General features: G+C 44.5%; 1 protein-coding gene across 1 annotated transcript; it reads right to left on the reverse strand.

The window, feature by feature from the left end:
* Positions 1–1,767: 1,767 nt before the first annotated feature.
* Positions 1,768–13,234, reverse strand: SAP30L (SAP30 like). The gene is given in 5 exon segments (XM_039559952.1): positions 1,768–7,364; positions 9,325–9,423; positions 11,045–11,167; positions 12,950–13,086; positions 13,089–13,234. Coding segments are annotated over 5 exon segments (534 nt in total). The 5' UTR covers positions 13,135–13,234; the 3' UTR covers positions 1,768–7,235.

Genomic DNA, 13,234 nt, shown 5'->3' on the forward strand with positions numbered 1-13,234 from the left:
TTTCAATGTCCAACCACGAAAAAAACCCCTCAAAACCCAAACAAACCGTTTTTATGATCTCCACATCCCAGCACAGCATAATCCTGCTTCCGGTCTCTGACAAGCACAGCCAGCTCCTGCCAAGGAAGCATCTTCGGGATGGGGACACGGCCCCGGTGCCCCCGGCAGCTGCCCTGGGCTCGGAGGGGCAGCGATCCCCCCCTCCGGGCTCCCGAGCTAACACTGCCCTCGCACGGCAGCCGGGAGTGCAGAGAGGGACGTGCAGTTCTCAGCCCTCAGATCAATCTGCTGTTTCTCAGTGTAAGTTAAAAAGACTGAGCAGATTCCACCTCGGTTTCGAGTTTGAAATCTTCTGTGGGTTTCTTGGCAGGGAGCAAACATGAGATTAAGTAGCGTTATTCATTACTATAGAGTAATGAATAACAGATTAACTGGCAGGGTGTATTCCTATCAGAAGTTTTCATTATACCCTCTCATACTAAAGTTAACACCTGCACAACAGGTTGCTGCTTACAGCTGTCCTCCTTGAGCCCTCCTCTCCTTCTCACTGTGCTGGCAGAAGAGGCCCCCACTCATCAATTTGGGAATGCAAATGACAAGAGTTTTCCCCTTCCACTGGGGTATGCTGCCCTTGTCCTCACCTGAAGACTTTTGAGACATGATCCACCCTTGCTCCTTGTTCCACAGTGCCCACCTGTGTCACTCTGGTCTTGCCTTTCTCAGCTGAAAGCTCCCTGAGGCAGGGACCTCATGTGGCATGGCAGCAGATTCCAAAATTATCCTGGTTCATTAAGGCCTCCAGACACATCCACAAAGGCAGGCACTAGGGACACTGGGCTCTGTTTTGGGTGTAAAGCTTTCAACATCTGATCATCCTCCCCTGTGAGAATCCAAATGTGTGAAAACCTACACTACAACCTCTTTCCAGGCAAAAAATCAAGGCTAAAAGCATGACTCAGCCAGTGCCAGCAGAGCCTTTGGAAACACCATGACAGAATTCAGATGAACAAGTACTCAAGTCCCAGCTTTTTTCACTTGCTTCCTCAGTGCTGCAAAAAAGTGAGACACCTTTGCCTGTAAGACTGATGGTCAGGAGGAAGAGGAGTATCAGGAAAAAAAAATTGAACTGAATTAAATTTCACTTAATGGGAAAGAATCTTGAATGTTGGGATGCTCCATGTCAGCATTGCTCTGGAGCAGCGCCCACCTTGTCAGCTGGGCATGCAGGTTTGACTCTGGACAACAGGAGCTATAAATCATGCATGAAATGAAGCCAAGGATGTTCTTGAGAAGGGAACAGAAGCACAGGGTTGAACTAGACATAAAGAAGATTCATTAGGAAACATAAATCAAATGAGAAGCTGCACTTGATAGACTGTTCATGATACAGGAGGGGAGGAATTCCCATCACAGACAAGCCCAATACTCCCCAAAATGCAAGGGCACGTAGCTCTTCAACAACTTCCATCGTTCTTGTGAATTGTCTTTTTGTTGCATTCAAAAGACTCCATGAATTGCACCTGTGCAACCCACATGGGTTTGTCACAAAACATCCCATCACCTGAGATTTTACTCCAGGCTTGGCATTCCCACTCAGCAGTGCCATTCTCTGCTCCAGGTCTGCAGTGTTTTCAGCCCTGGGGAGGTGGCCAGGAAAAGACAGCGAATCTCAGAAGCCTGGCACGAAACATTCACACAAAGCAGAACTCCATTGGCTCTGGAACCATCCGTGCCGAGGGCAGGAAGGCAAACAAGGGAATGTGGGCCTAGTTGCTAGATAGATCATTTATTAAAGTGAAATTCAGAATTTATCTTTGTCAGACAGTACAGAGTTAAAGTCTCATACACAGTGGAAGCAGGACATTTCCTACACCTCAGAGAAATGAGTTCTACAGTTTTTGCTATAAGTTACTAAGTTGCTTTAACAATACACAGCTATATTACACAGTTAAAAATACAAGGTGTCCAAAACATTTGGCATAAGATCAGCACAACACATGGAGGCCAGAAACAGAAGAGGGAACACAGTTTTCTCTCCCAGTAAGCCTGCCAAAAGACTCCAAACCATTCTGCAAGTTACCTGCTACCCACCTCCCCTGCAGTAGCTGTGGAGCAGAGGTGTGGGTAGGACAGGAGTAAACCCAGCCCTGGTAAGGCTCAGGTAAGCCAGAGGCTCCTGGAGCCTGCTGATGTAGAGGATGGCCTGCAGAGCTGCTTGCAAGGGAAGTTCAGGTTTAAGGCAGGAGCCTCCCCCTCTCCCCACACTTTCTTCAAGCATTTAGTTCATCCCAAACAGATGTGTTCACAAGCAAGTCCAAAACGCAAGACCAGGGATAGCTGTGAAAAGTGCAAGGAGTATCTTACATCCTAACAGTTCATTTGCACTTCAAAAGTGGAAAATGAGAACTCCCTAACTTGGTAAGCTAGAGGTGGTTAAAGGGCATCAGTGACACGAGGAGTGAGGCATCAAATAACATTCCTTCACCTTTAGGACTCTTCAGTCCTTACTCTGGGCAGCACAAGGACTCCTTTTGGAAGGGAGGCCACCTTGTATTACCCACGTTTCTAAACTGTAGAGACAAAGTGACTCTAGTGCTCCAGGGAAGTTCAGAGATCTGCGAACTTAAACAAACAGTCCCTCAGCAGACCCCTCCTCACCACTCCAACTGCAGTTCCTGCTGAAGATCTCCCATTGGTATTTACATTTGGCTCAACCAAAAGATGTAAAGTGCACAGCTTGCCCTCCTCCCCCTCTCATAAAACATCCATCACAAGAGCTGATGCAGAACAAATCTCCCTCCATGCTGCTGCTGCTGCTGCTGTGGAAGCGAGTTTTGTTCAGTCTCTCTGTGGGCCATGTCCTGCTTCATCCTCCCTGTGCCATCATGACCCACATGAAAACTCCCATTTACTGCAGATTATTTAGGCTCTTGTGTTCAAAGCCTCTCTGAACCTAGCTTGCACTTTAGACTAACTTGAAATGCCAGGCTTGACATGTTCTGGTTAAGCCTTGCACACAGGGGTATATAGTGGTTTACAGCCACATTTCTAAGGAAAACTGGGACACCAGAATACTGGAGGAAAGTGGTACAAACCTCTGCTTTTCTCAGGCTGAGCATCTAAAGTGCCTGGCAAAAGAAACATTACTTTTAAATGCAACTGTTTACTTCAGGTTGAGATAAAATAATCTTTCAGATTCAGAAATTTTGAAAACTGCATTCTAACAGAGCCTCCTTGGATGTATTTGCACTTTTCAGCCATCAGGTTGCTACCGACTCGAGTCTTTGCATGCTTCCAACTCCCCTGAGTTGAGCTCAAGCCAGTAACTACCAGCAATGATTTCTTCTTCTTCCCTTGAAGTGAGCAGAGGGTCAGCATACAGGATGAAATTAACCCCAGAAGAGATGTTTCTGCATTATTTGGATTGCATACTAATGGCTTTGGATCTATTCAAAACTCTAATTAAGTTAATGGAAGTCTGCAATGAGAATTGAGCTAGGCTATGGAATTGCATTAGGCTATATAATGGCCGGAGACGTTCAGAGACAATTCCTCTGCCCCAGGGTGAATGTCACCTATGCAGGCTTGTAAGAAATAAGCTTTCACTATTATAAATAGAATATGACATCTGGTCATCCTCCATGCCCCCAAGGCTTGTGCTCCATGGTTCAAAGCTAGACAGAATTTAAGGCCCATCTGTGAAAAGCAAAATGCAAAAAAAAAAATCTCTTATCATACCAGCCAAAGCAATTTGGGTCTTACACCTTTCCAACAAGTCCCATCTAAAAGTGCTGAGAAAATGTCCCACCTCATGGCTTCACAAGTGTGAGGTTCAAACACATTTACTTTGACATTTAAAATAAAAAGTTGGAAAGTCTTCCTTTTGTTTTTTCACTTGGCATGCAGCATAAGGAATCGAACACACAGCACGGTATCGTACACAACGACAATTGCATTGTTGCGTTTTCTGGTTATTAGACACTAAATGCTTTTCAAGAATCACAGGCACCCTGAACATGGATATTGCTACTGAATTGACGTGTGGTTTCAGTTCATAGCACGGGAGCCAGCAAGTGGCTGACCCTCCCAACAAGACCATCAGCTTTCTGTTGCTCAAGGTGTTTTGCTTTAGCTAAGTTGAGAACAAGGTAATAAGGCATTTGCAAGGGGTTTATAAGGCCATGGGGTCTGACAGCCAAAGATTCTTCCGTTTCTTTGGTGTCTTGCCTCCAAGCTTTCCACCTTATAAACAACTGCTAATGGCTGGTAAACATCTCTTCATCATCACATTTCACTAAGAATTTTTTTCAAAAAAGTGTAATTGCTTTAGAAGTGAAACCAACAAGGATCACATTTAACATCAATTGACTATTTCAGGAAAAAAAGAAAAGTTTCCTGGATACCACCTCGGCACAAAAGCATTCCAGTGAATACACCTGAACAGATGGAACCTGCCACCGTATTTCCTTGAAAAGAATAAGTTTGCTGCTGGCTACTAAAACACCCCAACAGATTTATTTACTCTTAAAAATAAAGCAAAATAAAATACAACCACAAAGAAAGTAAATCCCAAACAAACTACGTTTTTACAGTTTTGGTCTAGAATCACAGAATCACAGAATCAATTAGGTTGGAAAAGACCTCTGAGATCATCGAGTCCAACCTATGACCAAACACCACCGTGTCAATTAGACCATGGCACCAAGTGCCACATCCAGTCTTTTCTTGAACACCTCCAGGGACAGTGACTCCACCACCTCCCTGGGAAGCCCATTCCCATCTTCAATCACCCCTTCTGTGAAGAAATTCCTCCAAATGTCCAACCTAAACCTTCCTGGTGCAGCTTGAGGCCATTTCCCCTTGTCCTGTTGCTGGTTGCCTGGGAGAAGAGGCCAACCCCCACCTGGCTCCACCCTCCTCTCAAGGGAGCTACAGAGAGTGAGAAGGTGCCCCTGAACCTCCTCTTCTCTAGCCTGAACAACCCCAGCTCCCTCAGCCATTCCTCCCAGGACCTGTGCTCCAGATCCTTCACCAGCTTTGTTTCCCTTCTCTGGAGCTGCTGGTCCTTCCTGAATTGAGGGGACCAGAACTGAACACAGCACTCGAGGTGTGGCCTCACCACTGCCCAGTACAGGGGAAGAATCACTATGAGGCATAACCTTCTCAACTCAGAAACTCATTTTCCCTTGGTAACATCCTCTGACTACATGAGCACTTTGGAGATTAACATGCAGTCAGAGAACATACCCTTCTAACCATCTGTCCTGAATGAGAGAAGCCAGATCATGTTGACTGATGTGGGAGTTACTCCACCCTTTCAATAAGGAAAGGACCAGCACAATTAGGAAATTTTTAAACATTCGTGAAATACCGACACAAGACATCCTCTCCTCATTCCTTGAGCCTCTCTCTGGTCTGATGTTCTGAAAATCCATCAAACAAGGAACAGAACAAGGAACGCTGAAACAATCACACTCCCCAGACGTCACAAATGGGACGTGTACCATAATGGAGTATTTCTGCCTATGACACAGGACTTAAGACATGTTGAAGTTTGTTGAACATGTTTTTGGAGTATTAGCAAACAATTCAGAGTGATGTGAACAACTTGCTTTAAATTGTGACTTGAATTTTAAAGAGACCCTGGGAGAGCTTCAACAAGAGCTTCACTAAGTGAACCCTTCATGCCTTACAAAACACGATGCAGTACTAAGCTGGGACCATGACCAGTGTGTTTAGCTCTTCAACAAATCTTCATCCAGTTTTGAAATAATAAAACCTGCCATTTACAAAATGCTAGCCAAAGTTTTCTACTGTTCATTTCGTTGCTTAAGGCTTGTTGAGAATATCCTCTCTATGTGGAGTCTTGGCATCTTGTAGCAGAATGGAGACACTGGTCAGGACAGCGAAGAAACAGAGCAGTGCTTTACATCATGAGATCCCCTGAAGAGAATTTGAGGTCACTGGAGAACAGTCAGTCACAACCAACACTTTTATAAGCTCCTTTTGCCAAAAAACCCACTGTATTATCTGTAAGGACACCTTGGCTTTAAATAAAATCAGGGTGATCTCCTCCTACAGTGCCCAAGTAGGGAGCAACCAGTGTGCCACCCTCACTCACACAGCTCTCATGAAAGTACATGTAATGTTCATGAAAGGCAAATGCTTTGATGCTTCTTGCCCATTGCAAAGGGAGATGAAATGTATCATGAAATGCTCCAGTCAGATCACTGCCCTGGTTATGGTGTCTCACCCATAAATCTGCTCTATACTAAACAGAGCCCCTGAATGCACACAGCAGTTTCATGACATCTGCTAAAGCTTCAGCGTAAAATTCACATCACTTGTGACCGATACTGACCTGACACAGAAATTAAGAGACTGATGTCTCAAGCCATTGTTTCACCTGCCATCACTGAAATATACATAAATCTATTAAATAAGCACTTCTACCAACATGATCAGACCCAGCAAATAGGTTGTGTTGGCCTTAATACCACATTCAGAGAAATGCAGAAGTTTTTAAATGCTTACATAAAATTTAATTAGTGAGTTCTTAAATAAAAGAGATTAGAAAAAGAGACTGCAGAGAGTTGGTTGGCATCTGTGTTGGATGGGGTCAGGAGGTAAAAATGGCAAAAAAAATACATCAATTTCATATTGGTCAAGTAGCGTTCACTGGAGTAGATCTGGTGAGCTGGAGCATTTGTAGAAGTTTGGGACTTGAAGCACTGACTCAAGGCAAGACAGAGCATGTGTAGGTGAGCAGCAAGCTTCAGACAAACTTCTGACCCATGCACCTCGATAATGAATTTTATCTCTGCTGCTCTTCCGGTCCTGTACCAAGACAAACTGCATGGTGGTTTGTGATGCAGCCTGAACTCAGTGAAAAAAATTCCATCTGGGATCTGAATTGCACTGAGATGTAGATTTCCAGAAATGGTTTAAAACACCAAGTTGACAAACTCCACAGTTCTACAGGTTTATTTGGTTTCCCCATTATCCTCATTTCTTTATTCCAATATGACTTTGAAATGAGGGGAAGAAGTCTTCGGAAACATGCTGGGCACATGTTTTCAAATACTCCTCATAAGAATGTCTATATTTTTTTATGTCATCCAGACACTGCATTTAAAAAAAAAATTTACAATATACTTTAACAGTTTTTATATACCTAAAATGCACAATACCACATGTTCTTTCAAGATCCCTCTTATTCCAAGCCTTGTTAATCTTCAATCTAGTTGCTTGCTGCCTTCTGATTTCTGGTCCAGCCTGCTCTTGTTGTTCTTCACCATGTAGATGAAATATGCAAGTGTCTCCTTCTCATTCACTGGAATATTCCTGAAATGACGACTGACAGTCTAGAAGAACAAAAAGTAAAGAGACAGAAATGCTGGAATTAAAAACTATAAATGATCAGAACAGGGTTTCTCTTCACTTTCCAAAAGCAATTTTATGGCCACTGAGTGCATTATCCTTTGAGTGAAACATGCACCAATTCCAACTGTCAGTCCTCATTTACCTCCCTCTCTCTTTACAGCTGGAATGTGTGTATGAACATAGCAGAGCCTTGCTATGTCAGCAGGATTTGCAGCCAACCTACAAGAGGAATTTGGAAGCCAGAGTGTCCTCCTGCCAAAGCAGCACAGCTTCTCCTCAGCGACATTTTGTGCTGAGATTATTTGGCAAGCAAGTTTTCCCTGCACCTCTGTGTTTTAAAGGACAGTGTCAGAAACACTGCAGCACTTTGCTGTGTGAACCAGGTGTAGCCAAGTTTTATCCAGAATGATTTCCTTTAGACTCTTAAGTTTTCACTGAGAGGAACGTCAGGTAATTTGAAATGGGAGGGTTAGGGTTTGGATAGGGCTATCCCTCTCTGACAATAGCATAAGGCCTGAAACGTTAGCTACTTTTTCCTCAGAAAGTGAATACAGAAAACATGTTGGAGCTGGACAAGATCTGCTTCTCACATGGAAGAAGCTCTTTTTTGATACCCAACACAGATCCAGAATGGGATTTTGATGCAGGTTGAGCAATAAGTAACTCCAAGGAGATTTATGGATGCTTGAGTTTTCCTTATAGTGGGATAGTATGAGGAGTGTAAGAGCCTCAGCCAGCAGTGATCCAAGCATGGGAGCTGGATGAGGATCCAGCATAGAGTCAAAGCTGCTAAGGCTTCACAGGAAATCTGGGAAGTGTGTGACAACTTTAAATTAGGCTCCCTTTATTTTCCACCTGCACAGTAATTGATCTTTTCTTTCCTCTTGGGTACCTTCATGGTAAATTCCTTAAGCAGGCAGTCCTTCATGGCAGGAGGCAGCTGACAGACTACGAACTGATTAGTTAGAATATGACAAATCACGACTGCTAATGAGGAACAACCCCATCCTGCTTTGTTTAACTTACTCCTACATGCCCTACACTGCACATTCTCTATATTCTGTACATTCATTCCTTGGTTGACTTTGAAAGAAAGACAGACAGTGTCTTGCTGACTTTTTTGGTCTGTCAGGTTTTTGTTCTTTAAAGCAAAAGTAAAAGCAAACCAGGCAGTTTTAGGCAGACAGTTGTAAAAGCCACAACTTAAAAAAATCAACCTCACTACTAATCAGTAACTACTACAGTTTTTTCAAGTTTAGAGAAGATTTTTCCCACAGTATGCTTTTCAGATCAAGTCAGGAAAGAGAGCAGAGCAGAAGCATAGCAAGCACAACTCGCCCAAATAACAGAGAGATACGGAGAGTTCTTTCTGAACAAGGAGCCCATATGGTCAGAAAGCAGCAGAGGCCCTTACGAAAAAATCCTTTTAAAATACAGAATCATCAGGACAAGGGAGGGAAATAAAGAATCTGAATCGATGGACAGTGATGCCGCCTTTAATAATAAGCAATTCCAATGAGTTCAAGTGCGTGTTAGAAAGAAGAACTAACAGGAGCACTTAAAGACACTATTTGTGGGTTAAGTCTGAGTTTCAGCTGAGCAGCCACCCCCAGATAACCTCCAGGCCACAGAAAACTGGGTCCTGTTTCTGCTCCCTAAAGGGCACCGATTTTGACTACGAAAAGGGTAGGAAAGGAAGGAGAGACAAACAAGTTACTAAAACAGGCTTTCAAGAGCCAGTGTCCATGCCTTCCAAGCCTGTCCCAGGTGAAAGCAAGCAGGAAGCTTTCTGCTGCCATCATTCCCTGAAACCTTTCAGAGAGTACTTGGTCTGTACCAGTGAGTCACACTGGTGTGAGTGTCCACAAAACGTGCACTTGAACAGGGGAGATAAGAAGTTTTCTCGTAACAGAGGTAACACCCACCGCTGTCGTCACTTACTTCTGCAAGCTGAGCCTTGTTGAGTCCAGGCCTAGTCTGCAACTTATAATGTCTCTTGTAACGTCGCAGGGTGTTCACCTGGAGCTGGAACAAGTCAACCTGGAAGTGAGGAAGAGGGCATGAGCACTACCTTTAGCTTCTATGAGTAGTTATTTTATCTAAAAATAACTACTTCTTCCTCAACAGGACTTCTCCTTGCTTGCATTCAGAACCACACCGGCTTGTCTTACTGACAAACCTAAGTATATTTTGTATTTGTTAATGCTAAAGGACCAAAATAGCCTCAGGGAAATAGAAAATTTTGTTCTGGTTCACATGCTGTCAACAGAATTGCTGGCCAATTTCTGCTCTCAATTACACCTCTGCAACCGCCAAGCAAAGGGGAACCTTTTGTTCCCACAAGGTTTAAAAAGCTCACACATGAAATAACAATTTAGCAGGCACTGAACAAATGGCTTGTGACATAAAACAGAGTAGAAAGATGAAATGAAATTCAAATACTTAAATAGGAAGTGCACAGTTTAAAAGCAAAGGGGGTGGTGGCAAGGTTACAGCAGGGAAGATGAAGATCACGTGGGAAATGCCAAATTTCAAAGACAAAAGGAATCTCTGCTGAAAAGAGAGCGGGAAGTGACATTAAAACTGACACAGTGCAGAGTTCCCTGTTCAGCTGGGTGACGTGCATCCCTCAGATTTCAGCCACCAAATATTCTGTGTGCTCTACAGCACCAACATTTTTAGATGCCAACTGGGTCTTCAGCAATCACCCTGGCAACTACTGCAAAGCTTGAACAGGAAAGTTTTGAGGAAGAACCTTGCAGAACGGAAACATGAACAGTGATAACAAAAGGTCAGGTTATCTTAAAAAAAACTCAATACCAAAAACTTGCTACTCTTTCAACACCTCCACACAGGAGGTGTGTGCACAAGCTTTGCACCAAGGCACAGCTTTGCTGGCAAATGACTCTTGGTGGCTTTTTTTTTTCCTTTCAGAAATTAAAGGCTTTTTGCCAATAGGGCTGGCATTTCCAGCAGAGGGCTCTGCTGACGTGGCCATGCTCTGCTTCTCCCAACACCACCTCTGCACAACTTTTGCCATGTCAACACTACCAGAAACATCACTGAAGCAAGTGCAGCCCGCAACGGCACAGAGAAAGGATTATTCTAGAGTTCTCTATCACAGAAAACTTCCCCCAGGCCTATCTCCTGAAAATAAAAATGTGTTACAAACTATTTAAAGGTAGTTTTAAATAGTGCTAAAAAAATACCATATATGCAAATATCTGGAGCAGCTCACTATCCCTGGATATCAAACACCCAATCAAAGAGAGTGACCTATTGAATTCTGTAGTGTATTTGCAAAATGATGCATGTTAGGTAACAAAGAATTATGATGGGGCATCAGACAGAACCAAAACCAACTTATTTTTGTCCTTAAAAAAATTAGTATCAAATACAGTTTTAACTGTACATACACAAAGCTGTGCAGTTACCTTATCACACCTCTTTTTATAGAAAACTTTACAGGGGCAAACAACTCATACAGGAATGAGGAAGAGAATCAGGACACCACACGTTAAAAAAACTCTTCCTGGAAAGTGAAAGTAACTCCACAGCAGCTTCGGTGGCCTTGCAATTTAAGATATAAATATTTTCTGATATATGAGAGCATCCAAGTAAAACTTCAACATGCTAAGAACTGGCAAAGCAGCCCACAAACCTCCGGAACATCCGTGTCGTGCTCGGGAGAGTCACCTCCATCATCGCTCGTCTTCCTCTTCCTTTTGTTCCGAACACTTTGAATGAAGTTCTTGTGAAAATCACAAATATACAGATGTCTCACCTAAGAACCAGAAGTGGTGAAAAAAGCAATCAAAAAAAGATACTGTGAAACAGCAACCACTTAGACACCAGTGTCAAGTGCATCCCTCAAGACTGGTGTGACTGACTGACATTGAGGAATTTCTAATCTTAAACCCCAGGTCTGATATCACTCTCTTTATTTAGAAATAACTTATCTTACAAAGACTAAAGGCAAAGAAAACAAAGAACTCAAGCTCCAGCTGAACTTGAACCTCTGCAGATAATGTATTTCTTTTTTATGGCTGCAATCATATGTCAGGAAAAAAATGGGTGCTTGTCTGGAGGAAATGCATTTATTTCAGGACTTACTAGCAGGTAACTACCAAAAAAAAAAAAATTATTCTATTCCACTATTGTGAATTTTCTGGCTTGAATAGCACGGAGGATTACTAATGCAAGTGTTTCAAAACGTTGACCAAATAAAAGTTGGGCTGCTCACCTCAATTAAAACAAATAAACCAAACGCAGAATAGCCTCTTTCCTATTTGCTTGTTCAGCCACGGAACCTCCCTTTTAACAAATATTATCTCACTAGAATTAGCAAAACAAAGGACCTCAAAAGATCAAAATTATTTGGTATCTGTAAGGCAAAAATATCTTCAGAGAACACAGGCACCCTACATCCAAAATCACTCCACGCAGCCGGCTTTACACTTTCCCTTTGTTCTGACTTCATTAGTCTGATCTCCCCTTTTTGTTTCTAAAGCCTGGCATCTGTCAACAAAGACTCATTTCGAAAATGCAAGAAATTACTACGCCACTAGACAAATCTGCTGAGGACTACAACCGGGAGAAATACTCTATTTTTTAAGAATATGTTTCAAATTGAGTCACTCTCTTCCCGTGACACGATGCATTTCGGCTGTGCAAAAGGGACCCAACCAACTGGGGGAGCTGCCAAACAGACTGACTCAAAACTTCACCTTTTTTTTTTTTTTTTGCTTTGTTTTTAGTGATTCTGATCTTTAAAGATCAGGTAAGAAAAGCGTGCAGAGCTGAATTCCGTTAACTGAATCACTTCTGAGAAATTCCTTCTGTGATCTTGACGGTCTACTCTGCTCTGCCTATTTCTCTGCTGGGCAAATAACCCGTCTCTATCTCGAGCTGACAGCTGTCACTTAAGTGTCATTAAGCAGCAAACCGGGCTGTTCTGTGTGCGAATAAGCCCCGCTAAAGATGCAGCACATCTCACTACCAGCTCGGCTTTTAACCTGCTTCACTACAACACCAATTCCTACCAATTAAAGAAGTAACGTCAGAGCCGCCTGACTGAAGCAGCAACCACAGCGCTGTTTTCACCTGACAGCACCAGCCTTTCCAACCCGAAACCGCAATGGGAACAGCACTCCTGCCTCGGAAGCACTGACAGCTCGCTCCTTTGCTTCCCTGCACACCACCTGCCTCCCAAACACGGGGTTTAGTGCTTTAGCTTCGTTATGCCCCAGCACACGGTCAGTGCCATAGGGAAAAGCCGGCTACGCACCCGGGGAACAGCCGCGTCCACCCAGGCACGTCCTTCCCTTGCCGAGAGCTGTAACGCTGGGGATGGGGAAAGGCGGTCCGGAGGCACCGTGTGTGCCGCACACAGCCCCGCAGCCCGCACGGCCAACGCCAACCCCCCCGGCCGCCCGGGAGCTCAACTCGCCGGGCGGATCCGCGTCTCCCCGGAGGCACCGCAGTGCGGGTGGCGGCTGGGGCCGGCCCGGCCGCCCCTCCGGAGGGCTCGGCAGCGCCCGGCAGCCCAGGCCGAGGCCGCACTCACACTTTTGTCGATGTCCAGCTTCAGCTTCTTCTGCGAGATGCTCTTCTGGATCCTCTTGCTGAAGGACGCGTTGCCGGCGGGGCGCACGCAGCGGTCCCCGTCGTCGATGAGGCAGCAGCTCTGGCCGTAAAAGGGGCGGCGGGCGGCCCATCCCGGCTGTCCTCCTCGGTGCTGAACCCATTCATCGCCCACCTGCCCGCCCCTCACCCCGCGCGGGGAGCCGACAACCGGGGGACCAACCGGGGGACGAGCCGCCGTCACTACCGCGCCCTCGGGGGGACCCCG

The sequence above is a fragment of the Corvus cornix genome, chromosome 13 (genome assembly GCF_000738735.6).
Source record: "Corvus cornix cornix isolate S_Up_H32 chromosome 13, ASM73873v5, whole genome shotgun sequence".
NCBI classification, from domain to species: Eukaryota; Metazoa; Chordata; class Aves; order Passeriformes; family Corvidae; genus Corvus; species Corvus cornix.